Here is a 20,558-nt window from a genome sequence, read left to right as displayed (position 1 = left end):
ATTCTGCAAACTGCACCTATCCTTCTAGCCAATTCCTGCTCATCCTTCAAGCTGGGGCTCAAAGGTCCACTCCTGCATGAAGCCCTCTCCAACCTCCTATCTCAGTCAGCTCAAGCTGCCATAACAAAATGCCACAGACTGGGCGCTTAAACAACAGATATAGTTACGTTAGGGGTCATGGCTTCAACATATGAATTTGAGGAGGACACAATTTAGCCCATAGCACCTCCTCAGACGAAGTTGGTTACACCCTCCTCCAAAGCCATATTTGCTAGAGCAGGACATCCCTTTGTCACAGCACATTCATCCTTCATCCGCATTTGTGTCTCCTAACAGACATTTGATGAATTAATGGACTCCATGCCTCTACCCAGTTCCATTTCCTGCTCCTTCAGCATCTCCTCCTCTGTGAGGAGGCCCTTGTCTCTCAGCAGATTTTGTGTGATAACCTGTCTGTCTCCCCAGCTGTGCCCAGAGCTCTGAGAAGGCAGGGGCCACTTCTCACTCACCTCTGGGCACTAGGCACCTTGCACAGAGCTGGCCTCGTGCGGAGCTTTCCGCTTCTGCTATGGGAGGACCTGCAGCTGCAGGCTGGACAAGGCCTTATTCCAATATTTCCCCAGCCCCAGGAGCCTCTGCGGTTTCCTCGGATCCTAAGAGGAGACCTTCCTGCTGCCTGCGCAGGAGAGCAGGTGCACACGCTAGAACAGGTCGCTTTTCGTAGCCCTTTCTTTGTTCCCGCACTGGAGCAGACCGTTATTTTTAGCACTGCAGCAAAAATGCAAATCCCAATGCCATGTTTTTGGGTTTCCCTCCGGGTGTCCACAGGTGCATGGTGTATAAATGGCCCTACAGCCGGGCCCAGAGAGTAGCTCCCCAGCTCACACGGGCTATTTATTTAATGTATCTACTTCTACTCCAGTCCAAAACCATCAAGCTCTGGACCAAAGCATGAAGCCGTTGAGCCGTTAATCATTGGGAGTACGTTGAATAGGAACTTGATTAAAGCACAGTAGCGTTCCCCCAGACGAGGTTGCTTCTTTCATGTGACCACAGTGGAAGCTCAGCCTCCCCGGGCCTTGCTTTTACGCTGCGCCTCCTTGAGGGCTCCTGGGCCGGTTGTGGCGTCTTGCCAGCCTTTTGAAGGCCGCTGTCCGGGAGGGGTCTTGACCAGCGCAGCCCGGCGATTCTCAAGCAGGCAAACTTCCAAACAGCATCCAGGCGGCGTTGGGCTTCAGGGCACTTAGTCCGTAAGGGGCAATGGGGGGTACAGGCGTGAGCGACTTGCGGGCCCACGAGGCCCCTTGGGAGCCGGCTGTCCCCGCGATCCCGAAGCAGAACGCGCGAGGCGCCACGTGGCTGGGGAAAGCGCTGCCTTGAACCCCTTCCTCCGGCAGCAGCGAGTGCGGAGGCGGCGTGGCGCCCAGGGGTCACCGGGGCCGGACCGCCTTGTTCCCCAGGATTCCGGGGACCCAGCGCCCCGCGAACCACCCTGCAGGGTTCTCTCATTAGGTGCTCGGACCCTGGGCCGCAGAGACTAGGAAGCCCCGGCTCCCTCGACACTCCTGCTCCCGCCTTGGAGAGCACCTGAATGGGGCGTAGGGGAGAAGGCTGTGGATTCCAGCGCCGTTGACCGCCGGCCCCGCTTCGGGATCCCCGTCTGGGAGTCAAATTCGCCTCCTCCCTCTGTGCGTCCCCCCTCGCCCCGGCACCCCAGCCGGGGAATCCAGTTCGGCCCGTCCCGCAGGAAAAAGTTGGCGGCCCCGCGCCGGGTAGCAGCGCCAACTCCGTGCACGTAGCAACACCTAGAGCTCCAGCTAGGAGAAGTAATCAAAAAGAAAAGGTTTTCCAGCCCAGGCGGGTGGACCAGCCGGGTCCTCAGCCCGGCCGCGGCCGCCTCTCCTTCCCTCCGCTCCCCGCGGGGTCCTAGCGCCCTGCACTGCGGGGCCGTGGGACCCCGGAGTACTGGGAGGGGCGGCGCGGGGGAGAGGTACTTTTGCGCGGAGTCGGTGAGGACGCCTGGAGATCAGAGAGAGTCGCAAAATCCCCGCGCTCCGGGCCTCTGCCCTCGGCCTCTCCACGCGGCAGTGTGCGCTGGGCCGCACGTCCCAAACTGCCCCCCACCCCTTCTCTACGCCGCCGCCTTCCGGAGAGCCCGGACCCGGACAGGACTAGTTCTAGCTTTTAAAGCGAGTCTGCGCCAGAGAAACTCAGAGACGAAGACTTGCCCACCCCGCCCCCCCAACCAATCCCACCCCCCTGCGCGGCGCCTGGGTGCTCCCGGACTCCCCGACCGTTTGCTGGAGTCGGGTGCCCCGCGGAGGCTAGAGGAGGGGGCCCTGCCACCGACCACGTGTGCGCGGGGACGACAACTCTGCCGAGGGTGGGGCACCGCGCGCCGGTCGTGGTTCGGCTGGAGGCGCAGGAGGTAGTGGGCGTTGCACCGCGGCCCCTCCCCGCCAGCGCTGAGCTCTAGCCTCACTCGCCGCCCTCTGAAGACCGCAGGCGCTAAGACCCAGGAGGTGCTGCTCCGTCGTCGCCGAAGGTCCACGGCGGGTTTGGACACTAGAGGGCGACCACCAACCCGGTATAAATGCTGGGCCCGCGCGGGCCTGGCCATTCGCGACCGGGAGCTGAGCGGGCGCGAGCGAGTAGGGCCTCCGGGTGGGCGGCGGCAGCAGCGGCGCCCCGCGCAGGCTGGAGGCCGCCGAGGCTCGCCATGCCGGGAGGACTTTAGCTCCCCCATGGAGTCGGCCGACTTCTACGAGGCGGAGCCGCGGCCCCCGATGAGCAGCCACCTCCAGAGCCCCCCGCACGCGCCCAGCAGCGCCGCTTTCGGCTTTCTCCGGGGCGCGGGTCCCGCGCAGCCCCCAGCCCCACCTGCCGCCCCGGAGCCGCTGGGCGGCATCTGCGAACACGAGACGTCCATCGACATCAGCGCCTACATCGACCCGGCCGCCTTCAACGACGAGTTCCTGGCCGACCTGTTCCAGCACAGCCGGCAGCAGGAGAAGGCCAAGGCGGCCGCGGCCCCCGCAGGAGGCGGCGGCGACTTTGACTACCCGGGCGCCCCCGTGGGCCCCGGCGGCGCCGTCATGCCCGGAGGGGCGCACGGCCCCCCGCCCGGCTACGGCTGCTCGGCGGCCGGCTACCTGGACGGCAGGCTGGAACCCCTGTACGAGCGCGTCGGGGCGCCGGCTCTACGGCCGCTGGTGATCAAGCAGGAGCCGCGCGAGGAGGACGAGGCGAAGCAGCTGGCGCTGGCCGGCCTCTTTCCCTACCAGCCTCCGCCGCCGCCGCCACCACAGCACTCACACCCGCCGCCCGCTCACCTGGCCGCCCCGCACCTGCAGTTCCAGATCGCGCACTGCGGCCAGACCACCATGCACCTGCCGCCCGGCCACCCCACGCCGCCGCCCACGCCCGTGCCCAGCCCGCACCCAGCGCCCGCGCTCGGCGCCGCTGGCCTGCCAGGCCCCGGCGGCGCGCTCAAGGGGCTGGCCGTCGGGCACCCAGACATCCGCGCGGGCGGCGGCGGCGGCGGCGGCGGCGGCGCGGGCAAAGGCAAGAAGTCCGTGGACAAGAACAGCAACGAGTACCGGGTGCGGCGCGAGCGCAACAACATCGCGGTGCGCAAGAGCCGGGACAAGGCCAAGCAGCGCAACGTGGAGACGCAGCAGAAGGTGCTGGAGCTGACCAGTGACAATGACCGCCTGCGCAAGCGGGTGGAACAACTGAGCCGCGAACTGGACACGCTGCGGGGCATCTTCCGCCAGCTGCCTGAGAGCTCCCTGGTCAAGGCCATGGGCAACTGCGCGTGAGGCGCGCGGCGGCGGGACCGCCCTGGGCCGGCCGCTGGCTGGGACCCAGGGAGTGGTTTCGGGTCGCCGGATCTCAAGACTGCCCGAGCCGCGCAAGCCAGGACTAGGAGATTCCGGTGCAGCCTGAGAGCCTGGCCTGCCGCGCGTACCCCTGGCCTTCCTCTGCGCCCGACACGGTGCGTCTAAGATGAGGGGTCAGACAGAGAGGAGAAGCGCCGTGGGGCAGAGCCGGGAGCCCGGCAACTCTAGTATTAAAGGAATAACCCTGTGCCTTGGAAACGCAAACTCACGGCTCCGATTCCTACCGAGTAGGGGGAGCAAATATGTGCCTTGTCATTTTATTTGGAGGGTTCCTGACCTCGCGAGAGAAGAAGGGGTGCAGCCCCCCCCCAACCCCCGGCAGCAGGAAGGTTCAGGGAGCAGAGATCCCGATAAGCCGGCCCCAGCCGCTCCTGAGCGCCTATCCTTGGAGGGGAGGAAACACAGGGACTTGGGGCTTTGAACCTAAGGTTGTTCCCCTAGTTCTACATGAAGGTGGAGGGTCCCTAGTTCCTTGCCTCTAAACTCCCAGCCTGCAACAGGCTGGGCTCTTCTGGGCAGAACTCACTGAGATGGGCGTCACCAGGTGACCAGTGGGAGCCTCCCGCCCCCAGTCAGATCAGAAAGCCAGGTCGTGGGTTAGGTATGAGGACGTATGTTCATGGGAGCGGTGGCCTGGTGGGAGAGGGGAACCTAGAGATCTGGTCTAGGGGTTAGCAGGGGGGTGGTGAAGGGACACTGGGACCATCAGCCTTGTCTGTACTGTATGTCGCCAGCGTTGCCATACAAACATGAAGCACAATCAGTCCATCCCAGAGGGACCGAAGTTATGAGAAGCTCTCCAAATATTTTGCTTTATCAGCCGATATCAACACTTGTATCTGGCCTCTCTGTGTCCCAGCGGTGCCTTGTGCAATGTGCATGGGCACGTCTATGCTAAACCACCATTTTATTTGGTTTTTGTTTTGTTTTGGTTTTGCTCAGATACTTGCCAAAATGAGACTCTCCGTCAGCCGCTGCAGGGAGGGTCTGCGGCTCTCTTGCCTTTTGGTTTTGGGATTGCTTTTGCTCCCAGGGGAACCGAAGAGGTGAGGTGGGCCTCCCCTTTCCCCTCAGCTTTCCCTGGGGGTGGCTGTGGGCCTCGGTCCCCTCCAGCCCGGGCTGCCCACAGCTTTGTCCCCCGCAGAGGCCCTGGCTCCCGGTCTGGAAGGGAGGCGTCCTCAGCCAGCACTCACAGATCAGATCGCTGGGCCTGGGAGCAGGGAAGACTGGCTTGGTTCTCTTCTTTGGGGAGAACATAGAGTTTCATGCTAGATGTTTTATGTATTATATCTATAATATAAACATATCAAAGTCAGTTTTGGTGTCTTTTTAAAACCAGAAAAGCTACTTCCAGGGTTTTCTGTGGGCCAGGTCACATTTGTAAATGATCACAGCATGTTCTCTGGCTGCGAGCCTGACTCTCATTAGCTCTCCACCCATCCTGAGCCCCTCTCTACAGTAAAGGGGTGACTTCTCCCAAGCAAGGCAAATAAATGCCCAAAGGAGGACGAGGCTCCGAGCAGAGAAGGCCGAGGCCTGAAGAGTCTCTGGGTGTGTGGCAGGGGGAGGGGCGTGTGGGGTGTCACGGGGCCTTGGTGTGGCCTCTCATCGGCCCCTGGGAGGAGGAGAGGGACTCGAAGGGGGGGCCCTCTGCCTGAAGCTGCCACGGCCTCTCTGGGACTCGGGCAGGCCTGCCCCAGGGTTCCAGGCTCCAGGGGCCCTCTGACCACACTTACTTCCAGATCACTGACAGCCCCAGCTCAGGAGCAGCGCCGCTCACACCTTCCTTTGCCCCAGCCCTCCGGCGGGGCCGTGGGCGGGCAGGTAGAGGCCACAAGCGGTAGGACCGTCCACCCCTCCCCACTAGCTCCGGCCCCTGTGGCTGCAGCCTGTCCCAGCGGGGCCCTGAAGGGAGCCCTCCACCCGGCCTTCCTCACCTGCTCTGCCCCAGCCCACCCAAGAAGGGGGACCCACCGCGGGCCTGCGCCGGATGTCCGGCCCTTCCTCACCTACTGCCCGGCAAGGAGCCAGCCCCAGCAAGTGCCTCCCCACTGTGCCCACCCTGGACCAAGCCCCCCACTCCAATGACTGCCCCGTGAGGACAGGCACCCGGAAACCCCTTAGCAGCGGTGATGGCCAACCAAGGGAGGGCACGCCCTTAGGCCTGAAAAACCAGGGCCTTGGGGGCAGGTAGCCCAGGAGGCTGGCAGGGCTTTCAGAGTTGACCCTCTCTGAGGGTAAAAGGCAAAACCCTTTACCTTCTGTTTTCCCCTGCAGAGCGTTCACTTGAGCAGCTGACAGTATACGCCAATGTGGGCTGTGACCGTTTCAAGAAATTACACATTCTTTTCAAATTCTGAAAGTTTTTGCCTGTGTGGTTAGCCGGATGACTTGCCCCCTTCCCGCCCCACTCCCCCACCCCCTCGGCCGCCCTCTGTCTCCCCGTCCGGTGGTGTCCTGCCTCCTCCACACCCATGGCCGCCCTCGGCGGAAGAAAGGCCGCGAGCCCTGGTGAGGAGGCGGCAGCCTGCCCCGCCGCCTGGGAACCAAGGACGCAGAGCCCCACCGCCTGCCTAGAGGCCTGGGGCAGGCCACAGCTTGCTAGGCCCCAGCAAACCCTCTCTGAGTTCAGTGCTAATTCCAGTTTTTCTTGTTTGAGGGGGCCAAGCCTCGGCTTCCCCCTTTGCCCCCAGAACAGATCCCAAGACTAGTGGGGGAGGGGCACCCCTCTTGCCCTCACTCCTCCCCCTCATGTCCCACTATCCCATCTCCAGGGGTTTCCTCTTTCAAAGCCGTCAGCTCACAAAAGGGCAACGCTCCTGCCGCAGATCCTGAGGTCCAAGGCAGGCTTTGTTGGGGACAAGTCAGCCCCAGGAAAGGGATGGGGCCAGTGGGGTCCCCAGTAGACAGAGAAGCCTGCTTGCGGGGAGAGGGCAGCATGGGGTGAACCTGCCCAGCACGTGCTCTGTGCCCAGTCAGAGGGGTCCCCAAGTGGGTGGCTCCTCACCCCTCACTGCTTCCTGAAGGGCCCCCCACGGTTCCCCTCCTGACTGCAGCCTTCATGAAGACCCACTTCAAGTGCATGGCACCGAACACACGCCAAGCATTTATTGGATGCCTGCTGTGTACCAGGGGAAATGCACAACCTTGTGGGCCCAAGATGAGCTTCAAGGGTGACAGGGCAATAAGGGGAAGTTCAAAGTGTGAGTAGAGGCCACCAAGGAAGGCTTCCTGGAGGCAGCAGCTTTGACCAAGACCTGGCCACGGACCAAGTCCAACATGCCTGGATGCCTCTCTCTTGTACTCTCCCATGGGAGGCAACAGGGACCTCACGTCCTCAGTAGGCCACTCGAGCCCATTGTCCCCTGAAAGCACTGTTCAGGAGAGCCAGCCTCCAGGGAAGGAGCAAGGGCAGAAGGGAGAGAGGGAGGCGCCCCTTTGCACCAGATGCCTCCTAATGGTTGAGCAGTGTCACGATGTCACCCTTATCTCTTGGATCTCCTGGGAATCTGTGAACATGGGGTTTGGCCCTGACACCCGTGATGAGCCATTGGGACTGATGAGGAGTGTCTGCCCCTCCCAGGTCTTCCGCCCCCTCCTTCCCAGGCAGGAACCTGCCAGGCCTCCTCCAAGAGCTCTTCATGGGAGGAGAGGGGGCAGTGCGGCGGGGGGGTGGGGTTGGGGGGGGGGAGGAAGCAGGAAGCCACTCACGGAACAGGTCAAGGGGCAGCAGAAACCCGGACCTTGCTCGGCCATGAAACCTCACCTTCCAGGCACCCTCAGGCCTTCCACAGACACGGGGCAGCATCCTTGCCTGGGCAGAGGCGATATCCCATTTCTTTCTTTCCTACGCTGGCGGGAAGGGCAAGGCTTTACTCTTCTGTTCTTTAAACGAAACTAAACCACAAGCACCTTTGAAAGATTTCTTGTCTCTGTGAGAGACTTGTGCTCTCTCCCTTCTCTGGACATCCCTGCTTCTCCCCCTCCCCCATACCCCTGTCTGTGGATGGAGGATTTGACGTAAGCAGAGACACAGGAAAGATACCAATTCACTATCAAAGCATCCTAGCCCCATCCCAGAGCAATTAAAAAGCCAGATGGAATCTCTGGGAAAACGGCATTAATAACGCAAACAATCTGTGCAGGCCGGCAGGGACCCAGGGGCTGTGGGCGGGGGCGGGGGGAGGCTGGGGTGCTGGAGCGTGAGCTTAAAGCAAGGTCTCAGCCACGTTGTGGCTAACCAGGGATGAGGCCATCACAAAAAGCATGTATGCCTAGGTCTGGCCACAGCTGGGCTGTCCCCTCTAGCCCCTCAAAGGCCCACGGTGCATCCTGGATCCTGGGCACTGTAGACGGAGCCAGACAAATGTGGAACCCATTACCCAGGCAGCCACAGCCTCGGCCAGCCCCATTCTGGCACCCAAGAGCTTTGCTTCTCTTCACTTTTATTTGTATTTATTTTTCTAGCCTTCTGACCCCACCCATCTGAAACAGACCTCCCCAGGTGCATGTCTCCCAAAGCTGCACTTTCTCTTCATTAGCTGTGTCCAAACCTACTGCCCATACCTGAGGACAGTGGGTTCCCCACTGGGGTTGGGGACCTCAGTGGGGCCTGAACCCCAAGGGCTCCCCTTAGATTACAGAATGGCAGGCAGCTCTGGCAGGACCAGATGAGCTCTCAGAAACTGGCATGGTTGCTAGGGGAGCAGGGGTCCATACCGCCTGGCGGCCTTGTGGGACACAGAAGGGGCTGAATGAGAACCACAGGAAAAGAACCTTCTGCTGCTCTGAAGCCTCTTCTAGGCAGAGCCAAGACAGAGTCTTCCATAGCCCCGTTTTTCACACCATGGTTTGGAGCCCCACCCAGTGCGGACTTAAAGGTGTGGTTTTCTTATATCCATCAAGTTGGGATGGGAGTTTGTGTTTTACAAACATCCTTTGTTTCTTACATACCCAAAGAGCCACTTTCTGAACTTCATCTTCTCCTTCCCTGTCCCCACCCTCCACCCTCACCTTCACCCTCACCCCCACTGGAAACTGTTCTTCCCAAGGTCACCATGAGCTCCGGGAGTCAAATCACGTGGACTCGCCTGGGATCCTGCCTTTCTTGGCCTCTGGCTGTATTTGGCCCCAGTGGACGTCCAGTGTCTGGCCCACAGCAGGTCTTCAACACGTGTGTCTGAAAGCACAGATCTCTCTGCAACTCATCTCTCTCTTTTAAAAAACATTCACACACTCTCCTCTTCATGCAGGGGTCTGTGGGGTTGGCCTGAGGTCCACCAAGCAGGGGTTTGAGGGTTGGGAGGCAACACAAGGGCACCGGAGATAAGGCTCCCCTGTGCCGGCCCTCTTTAGGGGAGCTGCTGCTTCTACAAAGTTAATTTTTAAATGCAAGAATCCTAAGAAAGGTAATTTATCCAGTTCTAGATAATCCTCAACACCTCTGAGTGATTAGCTTACCACCAGGTCTAGCCAGGCCCCAACGAGATGGTCATGCTCGTGGGGAGTGTACAGGGAGAAGGTGGGATTCCAGGGAGACGGGGGAGAGGAGGACGAGGCAGTGCAGCGCGCCCCAAGCCTGCCGGGGCTGCTCAGAGACGCCGGGCAGCTGGGGCCACAGCGTTTCTGCTGTAAAGGTCTATCAGCCTTTGTGTCTCCCCTTTTGTGTCTCTATAGGATGACTGGCAAAGTCATTTTTGACAGACAGGCCCGAGAGTGGGAACATCAGGGACCAAATGTGGTGGCCTAGGGCCAGGACATGTCACCCGACGACCAGGACAGGGTTGAAAGGGAACAAGCGGGGCCAGTCCCAAGCCCTCTTGGATACGAAAATAATTCTGCTTCTTGGCAATGACAGCCAGACTTTCACCAGAAAGCAAGCCCGTCCTTCCTGAGCAGCCCCTGGTCCCACCCTACCCAGACAAGGAAGCCTTAGCGAGTCCGCCCCTTCCCCCAGCCAACCTAAGCGCTCTCCCCTGTCCCCGGTGCCCCCCAGGAATCTGAGCTGCTCTGGCTGGTGAGGAAACATGGCTGATTTACGGCGGCCCTTCTTGCAGGCACGCTGGGCAGTCATCTCGGCTGGATGCGACAGCACAGACCCTACCCAGAGAACGTGGACGAGGGGGTGTCAGGGCTGGGGTGCCTACCCCAAAGGGAGCCACTGTGGCCTTCAAAGTCAGGTTCGGACCCGTCTGAAGTAGCCTCCTCAAGTGATTTGCAATTTGCAAACACGTTTTATTTGATTCCTCAGCTTTGCTGGAGCAATTACAGTGACTCAGCATGACAAAACACTCCGAACACCACGGTGTCTACGCGCTGTCAGGAAATGTGTTTGCTTCACTGTTTTGCCTGGTGCGGCAACGTTTTAAAAATAGACTGATTCACTGTACTTGAAGTCAATTTGTTCCAAATTTTCCCACTAATTTGATTTTAATCTGATAGTTAAAATTCGTGTGACCACATTCCCACTGATTTATAGGGAATAAGCCTTACCTGGCAGCAGTTCAATTGGCCTTAACCCAGGAGTCCACAGGACAAAGGATTTATCCTAGGACAATTGGAAGACACTGGAGCGTGTACTGCTTAACTATACGTCTAATTGAGCCTTGCAAGTGCCGCTCGCCTGGGGCCAGTAACAGTGAGTGTGGGCTGAAGCCCACACTGCGCTTCTGCACAGCCCTGGCACATAGTAGGTCAATGGTCCTCGTTGGGCAGGGGCATCCAGCCCAGTTGTCCTGGCACGATGCACCCACCGCTGAGCTGGGTGCTAGAGGAAAGCAATTTGTTCACGCGTGATAAATAGAAGTTTCCTCCTTCTCCCATCCTGTGATCGGAACGGGCCACGGGAGGTGTGCCTGCGGCACCGGCACCAACCAACTCCTGGCTTTGCCTCTTACTGTCTGTGGGGCCCTCACCAAGTCTCTTCGTTTCTCTGGGCTTCCGTTTCCTTTTATGCAAAACATATGCAAAACTAGCCCCACATCATCCGGTTGTTGTGAAAGGTAAACAGGCAAAGCTTGTGAGACGCTTGGCTCAGTGTAAGGAGATTGCCATCGCTGTGTGTTAGGGCAGGAGGCAAAGTGGGCCCAGAGGCCACGCCCAGCCCCTGAAAACCCTCCTGGAAGGAGACGGTCGTCTGGATAATTTAGGGCAAAATCCTCGTACCCAGAACAACCGAGTTACCGAAGTCCTTTTACCATTGCTTAGATTTTTCTTTTTTCCAGGATACCTTCCACTTGCTTAGGAAACACTTAACAAGTTCCTCCTGGGTGCACAACCCTCTTGCCAGTGCCCTTGAAGGCTGAGCCGGAGGTCAAACCCTCCTCCACTGCTCTCACAGAGCAGGCGAGAACGCCCCTTGCGCTTGTCGCAGTAAAAGATTCTTGATACCAGTGCAGAATCCCAGGGGATGAGTCCTGGTCAGTGAGGACAAGCGTTCTCACACCTGGGGGGCATCAGCCTCCTCAGAGCCTGAAAGACACCCCGTCCTGCTCCGCTGGGCCTCCCCACTAACTCCTTTCCATTTGGGAGGCTGGGACCTCAGTGACTAGGGTGGCCCTGCCTCCCCCATTACTGGTGGATGGGAGTAGAAGGTATACTTGTGTGTCTGTCGGCGGGGGGGAGACACCCCCCACCCCCCCTTGTCTCCCTCGGTTCCCCGCTGGGTCATAGCGGCGCTTGGCCAACCGGCTGGTTCCCATTTGCCAACCCAGCTCGAGCCCAGGAAGTGAGGAGGGAGGCTGGCCTCTGCCCTGTGGGGCGGCCTGGCTGAGCTCACACGACCAAGGCAGCCCCTGGGGTCCTGGATGGGTGAGGAAGCCTTCCCCAGAGCTGGGGCCACCAGTAGGAAAGAGCTCTGGAACCTACCCTGCTTCTCCCTTGGCTGCTGGCAATGCCACCACGAGGGTAATTTGGGTTGACAAGCAAGTCCCGCAGGCGAGGAAGGAAGGTGGCCTTCCTCTGGGACACCCCCACCACAGGAAGAGGGAGGGAAGGGAATGCCACCTGTCAAGGGAGGGAAGCAGGGATGGGTCGTCCACAGCCGGGTCAGCCGGGCTTGGTCCTGGAAAGGAGAGAGGGCAGGTCCGGTCTGGGGCAACTCCCTGGGGAGAGGGTGGCCATGGGGTGTGGGCACGGGTACAGGTGTGAGCCGTGAGCATGCAACCTCGACGCCAATTCTGAGCCTTGGGCTGGAGGCGCCTTCAGGCCCAGGAGGGGTGAAGGGTCCTCCCGAGAGCAATTCCGAAGCTCACCACGGCCCAACCTCTATTTGAGGAGCATCTCTTCTGGCAGAGGGAGAGGCACGTGAGTAATGAGCCAGGCCCCTGAACCGAGGGGAGCTGGGGACAAGGGCTCCGAGCCCGAATTGTGTCAGAGGCAAGATGAGCGTCCTGAGTGACGTGCCGTTTATGTAATTATGTGGGGCGGCACTGCCCAGGGTGTGTGCAAACCGAGCTAGAAAGGAGAACAGCTCTCTCCTGTTCTCTACTCGCCAACCGGGCTGCACCCCAGGCTCCCCGGAGGCCCAGGTGCTCGCCAAGGAGCCCAGTCTGCCAGGACCAGGGATGAGACCAGGGCAGGGGCAGGATCTGCACCTGGGCCCCTACACTCCGCATCCAGTGGGCGAGTTTCACCCTCTCCAACCCCAGATCCACCCAGGGGAGTGAAACGCTCGCGTGTTCCTAAGACTCTCCTTACTGGCTGTATTCCATGCCACCCTCCCCTTCCCCTGCCTCCACCCAACATTCCTCAACTTAATTTACTTGAGTTTTTAATTTTTGAAATTAAATCAACTGCACGTTGTTTGGAACATCTTTGAGAATTTCAGAAATTGGAATGGCATGCCAGAGACATTGCAGAGCCAGGTTAGGGGGCCCGCACGACCCATCCCCCGTCTTCACTCATCATGGCCTGAGAGATCTCTTTCTGCTTTCGGCATGAGACAAGCCTCAGGATGGCCGCCCCCGCAGCACAGCGGTTTGAAGGGACCTGCTGCTGGGGGTGGGGGAATGGTTACGCAAGGGCTGGGTCTGCATCCCCACCCACCGGAGGCGTGAGACCATAAGTGCCCTCGCCTCACCGCACACCTGCTGTGTGACCAATCCCAGGTTTGGCAGCCTCTCCGTTTGAGCGTGTCTGAGAGGTGTGCCGAGATTCCCAGAAGCAAGATGATGAATGGGTGTCCCTGCAGAACAGAGCAACCACAAGAACCTGATCCCAGGACGAGTCACACGAAGGAGGACCAGGACCGGGCCACCTGGCAGCGGAGAGGGGAGGGTGAGTCAGAAACAAACTACCCACCTGCCAGCCAGGTCTCTTTCCTGCCCAAGAGAGCTCAGGCTTGGAAGCCAGAGGGCTGCAGGATCGAGGGTTGGGTGTTGCTCCTCCTGCCTCTGGAGCCCAGCTTCTAGATCCTTGCCATTCGGGTTGCAGGTGATGCTGGCGGGCTGTTCAATCAGGGACGTCAGTGCTCCTTGGTTTATCTTGGGGCCTGGGGTTGAAGGACCCTCAGGTGGCGATGGCATCATCAAGATTTCTTCAGCTATGGCAAAGGGACACTCCAGCATCACCTCCTCTTTCAGATCCCCCCACCCCAGCCGGGATCAGACCATATCAGCCAGTGAGTCAGTAAGTCTCTGTCGAGCACCCCTGAGGGCTGAGATGGGAGCCCAGCCACAAGGAGACCAGGGTCAGGGGAGAGAAGAGGCATAGAATCTAGGAGGAGGAGGTCACCGTCTGTACCGAATCAGGGTAGGACACCCACCCACCCATGCCACTGCACCCCCCGTTGACTGTGGAGGGACCCTAGGGAATGGCGTTCTGCTATCTCCCAGTGACTGGTCAGCAAGGTCTGCAAGAGGGAAGAAGGAACAGGAGGCTGAAGCTGTGGTCATCTCAGGGCTGCCCAAATAGTTGCTAAGAAGGCAGGGGTGAGCTGTAGGGGCAGGGGAAAGGCAAAGGTTGATTTTTCACCTGTTTCTTGTGTCTTTTGCTCTATTGAACTTGGCATTGTACAACATCATGGCCCTTGGCCAAGAGCACACTGGGTCCAGTATCTCTCATCAGTATCCTTTGAACTCTGGGTTGTCTGAAACACGGAGCTGTGTTACCAAAGCACAACTAACCATCAGATGGTTCAGTGCATCCCTCATACATTCATTCATTGGTTCCAGAAAATTCTTACCCATTAATCCTTAAAACATTGCTTCTGCTCCATTTCCTCTCTCCTCTCCATCAGGGACAATATTAATCACATGGACCTTCTCTTCCTCTTTATCTCATATGATCTCTTCCATCGTGTCTTCTTTTTGTCTCTGTGTGCTACATTTGTGCTAATTTCTTCTGACTTCTCTTATAATTTCCTAATTCTCTTCTCAGCTGTGTTTCCTCAGCTATTAAACCCGTCCATGGAGTTCTTAATTTTGGTTATTGTAGCTTTCACATCTAGAGATCAACTTGATTCTTTTGCAGATATGCTATGTTACTTTTCATAGATTCCCATTCCCTGCAATTACTTTTAAACATGTCATATTTCTTTAAACGTGATATGCACAGTTCTTTCATAGTTAATAATTTGCGTCGTAAGGGTCTATTTCTGTTTTCTGTTGATTCTTCTAGTTTTTGCTCTAGTGCCTTATTTTCTTGTGAGTCTGATCTTTGACTATGTTTAGGTCATTGTTTTAGAAAAAATTGTTTGCAAGAAAAAGTTTTGATTTATCACCACAGTACCTGCCACCTGAGAGCACTTTTATTTGCTCTTGCCAAACATCGAGGAACACCACTAGCTCAGGACCACCTTAACCCACCTTTGAGGATAGCCCACCTAGGAGATGAGACTTAGATTGCAAGATCACGTGAGGGCTGGTCTACTTCTGGTTCACCCATATCCTGAGGGTGTAGCACTTTGGAGTTCCACATCAATGTGGGATGGTGTCTTATTACATGGCCCCACCTGTGTGAGCCCTGAGGTTTGATTTCCCTCTCTCTCATTTCATGAGGCCGTCAAAATGAAATTCAAATTTGTTGGTATCAGACAATGCCTCAAGGAAAACAAGTGGCTTTTCCTCTTGCTTACCTGTCCGGATTCCTGTTCCCCCCAAGTTGGGCCTGACAATTCCCTTTGGTACTGCCGACTCTTCAGTGCTTCGAATGTTTTAAAAAATGTTATCCAGCATTTTCAGTTGTTTTCAGTGCGAGGATGGGCCCAAATCATTTAGCCTGCCGTTCATTACTGGAAGCTGGAAGTTCTCTGTCAGTCACTCAGCAAGCATTGGTGTGTGCCCGGCACTGTGCTGGGCAGATCAGCAAACCAGACAGACAGAGGGGACTTTTGTGGTGCTCACCGCCCATCTAGGGAGACAGACAATAAACAGAGAGTTACTCAACTGGTTAGTTAATTACAGCTGTGATGAGGATTGTGAAGTACGGAAGCTCAGGAGTGATGAGAAGGAGCCCTTGCTCGCTTCGTGGGCTCAGGGAAGTCATCCCCGAGGGATAGGATTTTTAAGCTGAGATCGGAAGAATCGGTGGGATTTGTAAGCAGTCGGGGGCTGGATCGAGAGAATCCAGGCAGAGGGAACAGCATATACAGATCTCAGCAGTAGGAAGGAGCATGACATTCTAGGTACTGAAGAACACCCAGTGTGGCCACCGTACCTGGCCCGGTGGGCGGAGGATGAGAGGTGAGGCCAGAGGGCAGCTGGGTCAGACGATCAGTCTCTCACAAGCAGGGGTTCAGACTTTGGTCAATATGCCAAGTGCAATAAGAGCCGTGGAGAACGTCAAGGTCAGGCTTGCTTATTACCAACCCTCTGCTGAAGTGTGGGGGATGTGAAGGGGCTTCAGTCAGGCCAGCGAGGGGGCTTTGCAGCACAGAGGTGGACGGATTCGAGAGATGTTTCGGGGATAAGAGGAGAAGGATTTCCACCCAGTTTGACCTCAGAGTTGTCCCAGGATGCCTTCCCGGATCCCGCTGGGTATTCTTCATTTGCTCTCGGGTCCACGCGACACCTCCTCTCTGCCCTGGGAGCCTGGCCTGTGTGGGCCACACTGAGGACCTCCCGGACCTCTGGCTTCCTGTTGGGTTTGGCCAATGGTAGGTACCAGCCGGAGATCAGAGGGAGGAAGAAGAGAGAGATTGGGGCGTTTTATCTCTGCTCTCTTTCGGCTTCAGCACCCCATCTGCCTGTCCACAAGACGACAGCCCCCCTCGGGTAAGCCTGTGCTCTGCCCTCCATGGGTCCAGCTCTCATGGGGCTCTGGAAGCATGAACTCCTCGCCTCACCCCTGGAGCCCTAGGCTGGTGACCACTGCTGCTGGGGCTAGTCTCTGGGGACCTTGACATCCCTCCTTGATTCCCTCAACCCGGCTCACACTCCACGAATGGTCCCTTTGTTAACATCCCTCTATTGGAAGCATCCAGACTGAGTCTGGTTCTCTGCCAAGGACCCTTGAGTGACCATCAATACTCAGGTTTTTTTTTGCTTTAAAGAATCTGGAGAAGCAAATCTGTCTGGGAATCCTGGAGAGGGGCCAGTCCCTTGTGGCAGCCAAAGGGGTGGTGTCCGAGCCACATGAAGGCCCTGCCGCCATCTGTGTTCCATAAACAAACACCCGCGTGCGTGCAGGGTGAGCCAGAGCCCAGTGACAACCACGGCTGTGACAATTTTATAGAGCCCCAGTATCAGAGAGGACAGAGGTAATTAGGAAAATCATAAACATATCTGGTGTCTTCTGTTTGGCCGCTGGGAGCTCCAGAGGCGTTGCTTTCCAATCCGCAGTCGCATTCAGGTTCCAGACACTTCTTAAAAAAAAGTGTCCGAGCGGCGGGGGTCAAAGTGCATCTGATTTCTGGGGTGGATGTGATGGGTCCAGTGCTGAGTGCAGTTCCGGAAGAACCCACACCCCCTCTCCCTGCTCTTTCCCTCCCTCCCCTCTGTCTCCTGCTTCCCCCCCCCCCCCCCCCCCCCCCCCCCCCCCCCCCCCCCCCCCCCCGCCTCGCTCCAGGGTTGAAGCTCCTTCCCTTCACTTTCACTTTGGAGATGTGCGCTGGGAATGTGAGCCACTACTCAGAGGTTGACAGATGTTGAGAAATGGGCTCCCAAACACCTTGGATTCATTCCTGCCCATTCCCCGCCGGCCTCTGTGCTGGGCACTCGGGCACAGAGCCGAGGGGAAGGCGAGAAAAACGAAACGCATCCTCATGGCAGAGGTTGCCTGGGTGGAGGTGGGGGGGGGGGCGGGTCAGGGAAGGCCCCCCGGGGAGGCAGTGTTCAGGGGAGACCAAGGTAACGAGAAAGATCCAGGCACTCAGAGGACTTCTCCAGGTAGAGAAACAGAGCAAAGGTCCAGGGGAGGGGCATCGAGCCAGATGAGGGGGAGGGGTAGAAGATGAGGCCGGAGAGCTGGGCAGAGACCAGCCCTCTGGTGGCCTTGGAGTGGGGCAGCCCCACGTCCCAGATGACATGAAGCAGCCCTAGCTTACTCCCCTGTCCCAGCATAACTGTTTATAGCATCCCCTTTGACTCACAAAGTACCCCTGCTTATTCAATAAATGACACAGTCACCTACTTGTAGGGTAGGGCAAAGAAATCTAGATTTTTCATATTTTAACGACAATTGGAAAACATCAGAGGATTTTAAGCATGGGAGGGACAGGGTCCAGGCTTTTTCCTTCATTCACCAAATATTTACTGAGTTACCCTCCTCGGCTCCAGGGCACAGCAATGAGCTACGCTTAGCAGAACTTCTGCCCTCATGGAGCTTACATTCCACTGTTAGAAATGCCGACACGTGTCTAACAAAATTAACTAACTCTCCACTCTCAGTGCCCTTGACAAGTCAAGGTGCCCGTTGGACAGATAGAAAGACGAAGCCAAAATTTCTAAATTTAGTAATTGGAAAATCATAAGCTACTTCCCGTGAAGTCTGCTCCCAAATTTACCCCTGAGGGAGTAAGTGGGGAGCCACTTGCAGTATGGGTTGCCCTTGACTCCCCTCTCACCCACATACCTAGGCTTCCATGGTTGGCGGGCCTAGCTGTGTGCTGGTTGCTCTGACTGGGCCCTCACTCCAGGCTGGTCTTAGCTCTAGGTAACAGGCTTCCAAATGCTCGCAGAATCCTAGCTTGAGCGATCTAAGGAGAAAGGAGCATATGACGCTGGCACATCTCACCCCAAATCCTGCCTCTGTGCCAGGGACCCAGGCATAGGGCCAAGTGCAGTGAGGAGGACAAAACTTGGCCAGACGTGTCTTCAGGCACAGCTGGATCCAGCAGCCTGACTATGTCATCAAGAGTCCTCTCTCGTGCCATTTCCTGGTTTACCATCCTCTGTGCTGCCTTCAGTCTCCTGTTAGAGGTTCCCAGTGACCCAAGGCCTCCAAACAGACACCCAGCATCCCAGAATCGAGCTTCAGTTTCTTTTTCTTTAAATTTTTGGCTGTGTTGGGTCTTCGTTGCAGCACGTGGGCTTTCTCTAGTTGTGGCGAGTGGGGGCTACTCTTTGTTGCGGTGCGCAGGCTCTAGGCGCACGGGCTTCAGTGGTTGCAGCACGCAGGCTCAGTAGTTGCGGCGTGAGGGCTCTAGGGCGCATGGGCTTCAGTAGCTGTGGGCTCAGTAGTTGTGGCGCACGGGCTTAGTTGCTCTGCGGCATGTGGGATCTTCCCGGACCAGGGATTGAACCCGTGTCCCCTGCATTGGCAGGAGGATTCTTAACCACTGCGCCACCAGGGAAGTTCCAGTTTTTGAATAGTTCCATCAAAAATCCTGGAACTAGATTCTCTTGGACCATAGGCTCCTCACTGAACAGCTACTATCTCCAGGAGGATGGAAGACACTAACTGGCCAATCCTGAGTCATGTTCTTACCCCTGCCATAAACCCTTTGGGAGGCGGAGCCAGCCTCACTCATACTGCAAGGAATGAGAGGGGGGAGAGGGAGGGCCTCCAAGGAAATCCAGGTGTTTGGGCTGGAATGAGAGAAAATGAGGCAGGCAAAACAGCTGGTGTCCACTGTACCGGTGTCCCTGAAAGAAATAGAGCCCGTGGAGAGTGAAGATGACTCAGGGTGACTCCTCACTTCCAAAGAAAAAGCAAGTTCACCACCCTGGTGGAGGCAAGTGGGGGGTTTCTGGCAACAGCTGCTGTGATTCAGGCCCCAGATCCCTTCCTTACTTCTGCCCCACCTCAGGCTACCAGCAACCTCTCCCCACAGGCAACACAGGTCCTCTGGGCTCCAGGCTATCCCTGAGATCTGTGACTCTAGCCCATGGAGGCGGGGCTGCTAGGGACACACGGGGCAATGGACAGCTGTCCCAAGAGAGACTTCAGAGGGGCTCCAGGCAGAAGCCCTCCCGTACTGCTCCCACCCAATACCTACCTGGGGGGGGAGATGAGAGGCTGAGAGGTATAACCCGAGGCCTCTGGGGTCACTGGCTCCTGTCCCCTGTGGGCCCCTGCAATACCTTGATCTTAGCCCTTCTGAGGCCTCCAGCCCTGGGGTGGGAATTCTGCTTCCTGATCCCTAGGACAAGAGCTGGGGGAGGGGGAAGGAGTATGGTGGGGGGATGGGGGTGCTGGCTACGTAGGGGAGGTTAGGAGAGGACTCCTGCCCTTCTGGCTTTAGGAAGAACCTCCAGAGGAACAGGTGAGCCCTCACACTCCTTGTCACCTGTACTCACGGATGCTGCTTGACGGTGGGGAAGGAAAGCCTTTCACTGGGTACCAGTGGCCTGCAGATGCTTCTGTAAGTTTCTCAGCTGCTCCAGGGATGGCCCCACACCAGCCTGTCCGTGGGAGGAGAGGTAGGAGGCTGCCGAGGTCCACTGGACTTCATCCAGATTCTCTAACTATAAATGGGGAAGCCGGTACCCACCATGAGGCTGCCTCCCTCCCCAGCCTCCGTCCTGCCGAATAGAATGAACGGTGAGGTCAGGGAGGCAGAGGCAGAGGCCGTCAGAAGCAGCACAGCACCCATCTCTTCTGGTAGGGTGAGAGCCCCCAGCTCAGGAAGGGAGGGCGGCACTGTGGCCCAGGCTGGCAAGTGGGGAGCCCTGCCAGGGACAAGGAGGAGGGCTTCCTCTCAGTGTCTTCGTGCCACAAGATGTAAAATAATCCCCTCGGCTCAGAAAAACACATTTTATGACCGTCTGACTCATTTCCCACAAAGCGAGGTTCAACCCCCACCCCCCAGCACGTGTAGAGCTTTTGTTTTGAAAAATAAAAAATATGTTGAAAATTTCAGGATGACTTTTAGACATAAATTGTTCCCTTCCTCACCCTCGTCCCAGACCCCCCTCACCTAATTTCCCAAACGCTGGCCGCCAGAGCCTCAGGAGGACCCAGTCCAAGTGGGTGCGGGATGACTCTGGTCCACACAGCCCCCAGGGCCAGGCCAGCGGATGCCTGCTGGGCATGGAGACGGGCCAAGGGGCCCTCCAGGGAGGTGGGCCTCCCCGGCATCTGCCGCAATGCCCCTGATCCTTCTGGTTTGGGGTCCCGCGTGGGCCCCCACACCCGCTCCAAGCCTTGCAGTCTCTCCAGAGTTCCCGGGACACAGGTAATGCCTGGCTGGTTCCTCCCCACCCTGCTACTCTAGCCTAAGGGTTGCCCCCGAGGTGACCTCATACACCCAGCTGGGCTTCGCCCCAGCCCTCAGGG

The 20,558-nt window shown here is 57.7% G+C and overlaps 1 protein-coding gene and 1 long non-coding RNA gene across 5 annotated transcripts; one reads left to right on the top strand and one right to left on the bottom strand.

Moving 5' to 3' along the window:
• Positions 1 to 2,611: 2,611 nt before the first annotated feature.
• On the top strand, positions 2,612 to 5,217 carry CEBPA (CCAAT enhancer binding protein alpha). Its single transcript, XM_019940980.3, has one exon. The coding sequence runs from the start codon at positions 2,745 to 2,747 to the stop codon at positions 3,819 to 3,821; it is 1,077 nt and encodes a 358-aa protein (XP_019796539.2). The 5' UTR covers positions 2,612 to 2,744; the 3' UTR covers positions 3,822 to 5,217.
• Positions 5,218 to 12,200: 6,983 nt separating this feature from the next.
• Positions 12,201 to 20,166, bottom strand: LOC141277142 (uncharacterized). Of its 4 annotated transcripts, none has more exons than XR_012327957.1 (7): positions 19,580 to 20,162; positions 17,913 to 18,925; positions 15,558 to 16,751; positions 14,086 to 15,251; positions 13,875 to 13,989; positions 12,989 to 13,443; positions 12,201 to 12,893 (listed from the first exon to the last, which is right to left on the bottom strand). It is a non-coding gene; the product is annotated as an uncharacterized lncRNA (long non-coding RNA). The 4 variants fall into 4 exon arrangements; XR_012327956.1 differs by having other exon boundaries at positions 12,201 to 13,086; positions 13,203 to 13,443; XR_012327955.1 differs by having other exon boundaries at positions 12,201 to 13,443; positions 14,977 to 15,251; positions 19,580 to 20,166.
• Positions 20,167 to 20,558: the final 392 nt, after the last annotated feature.

Source organism: Tursiops truncatus, chromosome 19 (assembly GCF_011762595.2).
Source record: "Tursiops truncatus isolate mTurTru1 chromosome 19, mTurTru1.mat.Y, whole genome shotgun sequence".
Taxonomy (NCBI): domain Eukaryota; kingdom Metazoa; phylum Chordata; class Mammalia; order Artiodactyla; family Delphinidae; genus Tursiops; species Tursiops truncatus.
Note: the sequence above shows the minus strand (reverse complement) of the source record. Positions and strands in the feature narration are given on the sequence as shown.